This window comes from Crocodylus porosus, unplaced genomic scaffold (genome assembly GCF_001723895.1).
Source record: "Crocodylus porosus isolate Cpor-Errol unplaced genomic scaffold, CroPor_comp1, whole genome shotgun sequence".
NCBI classification, from domain to species: domain Eukaryota; kingdom Metazoa; phylum Chordata; order Crocodylia; family Crocodylidae; genus Crocodylus; species Crocodylus porosus.
Genome location: NW_017728907.1, coordinates 46,316,812 through 46,320,429, shown reverse-complemented (window position 1 = coordinate 46,320,429; position 3,618 = coordinate 46,316,812). Strand labels below are relative to the sequence as shown.

At 48.3% G+C, this 3,618-nt stretch overlaps 1 protein-coding gene across 1 annotated transcript in view; it reads left to right on the top strand.

Annotated features, from left to right (window-relative positions):
- EIF2B3 (eukaryotic translation initiation factor 2B subunit gamma) overlaps nt 1-3,618 on the top strand; it is a 119,172-nt gene that overhangs the window by 89,417 nt on the left and 26,137 nt on the right. The window contains exon 10 of the mRNA XM_019531326.1: nt 1,421-1,569. Within this exon, the coding sequence (XP_019386871.1) occupies nt 1,421-1,569 (149 nt within the window). The remainder of the gene's footprint in view (nt 1-1,420; nt 1,570-3,618) is intronic.

The following is a 3,618-nucleotide window of genomic DNA, read 5'->3' as shown; positions in this document are numbered from 1 at the left end:
GGGCATCAGTTGTCAGTTGCCCCATCTCGTTCAGCAGGGGTCCAATGTTGCCCTTGCTTTTCCTCCGGCTCCCCACATATCTGAAAAAGGAGTTTTTTATTGTCCTTGATGCTCGAAGCTAGTTGGAGTTCAGTTGCAGCCTTGGCTTTCCTGGTTTGCTCCCTGCAGGACCGGACCGGTGCAGAATAATCCTCCTTGGAAGGAGGAAGATACCAGAGTTTATATCTCTAACTATTCTGCTTCCCTGCTATTAATTAATTTTTTGTCCATGAATTTGCTTTGTCCCCTTTTGAACCTGGCTCTGCTCTCTGTGTCTACAAACTCCTATGGCAATGAGTTCCACAAGTTACCTACGTGCTGCTTAAAAAAGGACGTCCTCTTGTTCATTTTAAACCCGCCTCCTGCCAATTTCAGCGGGTGCCCCCTCATTCTATCCTTCTGGGACTTAGTGGAGAACTGTTCCCTGCTCTCTTTGTCCACAACCTGCACCTAAGTGCTTGCCTTTGTGTTTGAGAATGATGTGGTTGGACCCAAGGACTGGAACCTAGCTGAGGAGGGGGATCTTGGGGAACCCGGCCAGTTCTCTATTCAGGGAATGGTAACAAGACTTTGAAGTCTGGGCCCGAAGCCTGTTGAGCCAGGTAGCTCCGTATCCCTGACTCCTAGTATGCCTGGCTCTTAGATGTTTTCTGTGGCATGTAGGCAATCAGGGTCTTGCTTTTTGACTGTTCCAGGAGGATTTTTTGATACTTCTTCACCGCTCAGTTTCTATCCATATCTAACGTGTGTTTGCTCCATGGCTGCCTGTTTCAACACCCACATTATTCTTTTAAATCTGCAACCTACAGATCATAGTATATGTGTCTTGGGTGTGTTCACCGAGCATCATTTGCGCATAATTGCTTCTTTGAGGCACACTTGACCTCCAAGACTGCATAGAAAGGGTAGGATCCTTTCTGCTCAGGAGCAAGATATTTAACCATCAGAGGGGGATTTCAAGTGTAGCTCTCATCTATGTGCTAAGCCTTTTGCATTCTCTCATGGGCTTGCCATAGGTCTTCCACAGAATCACCATGTAGCCCTGTGTTCAGCAGTGAGATCTTTGCTCTGCTTGTTTTTTGCTTTCAAAGTACCCAAAATTCCTAAGTGTGCTTTAGACTGAGAAGACATTAAAAGCCTTTGGGCAGTTGAATATTGACATTTTCCAACCTTGAATGTGCAAAGTACTTTGAAGCAGTAACTGTCAGGTAGGCATAATTTTTAAAAGGCCTGACACCAGCATACAATGTGTATTACTCATGGCACATGGAGATCGGGCTGGCTGCTTGTGTTAGAAGGGTGTAAGGAGAACAGTGTTTGGGAGGTAACTTAGTTTACAGCTGGAATGGTTTGACCAGATTTCTGCTCTTCTCTTCTCCAGGTCGGCTCAGACAGTATCATTGGTTCGTCTACCCAAGTAGGAGAGAAGACGTCCATTAAACGCTCTACTATTGGCAACTCATGCACCATAAAAGACAAAGTTAAAATCACCAACTGCATCATCATGAACTCTGTCACTATTGAGGAAGGGTAGGTCGCTCTGTATCTTGCTCTCCTAAGCTTGCTTTTTCCCTCCACAGCCACAAAGGCTCTGGGATGCTGGCTGGGGGAGGCACATGTCTCATCTCCTGGAGTGAAGCAGAAGTAAGTCTTGTATAGCATGGCAAAGGATGCTGATGCCAAAGGAGAGATTTAATGGGAGGTTTCAAAATGGGGAGGAGAGCATAATATGTTCATAAACATTGTATTGCAAGTCAAGCAGATGGACCAAGTTTAGGCATCTGTGTGAGCTCGTACAGCCTCCTTCCACCCTGAACTGCTGATATGAACAGGCCAGTTCCTGAGTAGATCTAAGAGTTTTGGTATCAATGTCTGCATGCTTTAAAGCAGGGGTGGGCACTTACTGGGGCAGGAGGGCTACTTAACAAGTTTTGGTGAGCTGCTGACGGCCAGCATGGATGCAGAGACGCCAACTGATCCTATCCAGCCACTGCCAGGAGCCTGAGGTGGGAGGGCTCTGTCGCAGCCAGGGCCAGGCCAGGCCGGGCCGTTCAGTGTGTAGACTCCTCCACCCCGCTGTGTCCATTCCCCCACCTTCTTCTTCCCCCACCCCCAGCTTTCTGTTCTGCACAGTCCTGGCAGCGAGGCCCTTACGGGACAGAGCACAATGCAGCACACCAAGTAGTCATCCCACCTGCCCACTACAATGAGTAGCTGCAGGTAAGTCAGGGGCAGCTGGCTTGGGCAAAGCCCTCTTCCCCATGGCTGGCACAGACTTACCTCCTAGCAGCACCATGGCAGCAGCAGTTTATTACCCCAGTGGATGGGTGACTACTCAGCGCATTGCATCGCACCCTGTTCCTTGCGGGCCTGGCTGCCAGCAGCCAGGATGCCAGGACTTCACAGCCACAATGCCAACAGGAAGGCAGGAGGGTGGCAAAGGAGTCTGTGCACTGCCCGGCCCAGCCATAGCTGCAACAGAGTGGAGCAGCATGGGGTGTAGCCCTCCCTTCTCAAGCTCACAGACGCCATTGACGAGCCAGATAGGATCAATTGGCAGGCCAGATATGGCCCACAAGCCATATTTTGCCCACCTCTACTTTAAAGTTACCCATTTAAAACATTTCACATTTCCCATTGCCTTTGAACGCTAAGAGTTTTCATGAAAAGCCTTGTTCTCTGAGGCCTTTTCAATATCTGTTGGATTCTACTTCAGCAGTACAGTGGCTGAAAGACAGAACAAATGAGTTAGCTTTCCCCAGCAAAGATCCTTTATCCAGTCGAGGGTCTTCACATGTGTGTGTGGAGCTAAAGAACAGGCAGCCACAAAACCCATCACGATGTTACTTGAAGTTCAAACATGAGACCTCCTGCCTGGGGTACAGGGCAAAGAAAAGCTTGTCTTCTGCCCAAGGCCAGAGAGACTTGGCACCCTGCAAAGAGAAGAACAGGAATAACTGAAACTTTTCTGCAACTGGTTAATCTTTCATGCCTCGTTGCCTCTTCCCAAACCTGGCCATTCTGTCTTGATTTACAGAACCCAGCCAGAATTTGCTCCATAAGAGGATTAAATTTTCAGATCTGAAGAACAAGCATCCAGTCATCAAACGATTTCCTAGATCGTTTCCTCTGCCAATACACATTCAGGGACTCATGTCTGTGCATGAGCAGCTGAGAGGGGAGATCTGGGCTCTTCTGAATGTAGTTTGCTATTAGGCATATTGTATTTAGGGAGGATATTGCTCCTTCTGGTTTCTACAGTACATTTGTCATGCACGCAACTGATGTTTACTCCCCTCACATGCTACTGAGGCATCCCTCCTGCTGCCCATCTCTAAAAGTAGGAGAAAGGACCTACCTGGAACTGTTGCTCTCTAAATTTCCCCACCTCCCCATATCAGCTGGCTTCCTGTGGGTGTTCATTCAAAGGAAACTGGTGATTAAAGTCTGCACAAGCCTATATAGGGCTATACCCTATACAGGAGGGATCGTATTGACAAAAGGGGCGGGGGTGTAGCTCTCTATGTGAAGGAAAGCTACATGTCCCTGCAAGCTGATGTTGGCGACCGGCATGGACAG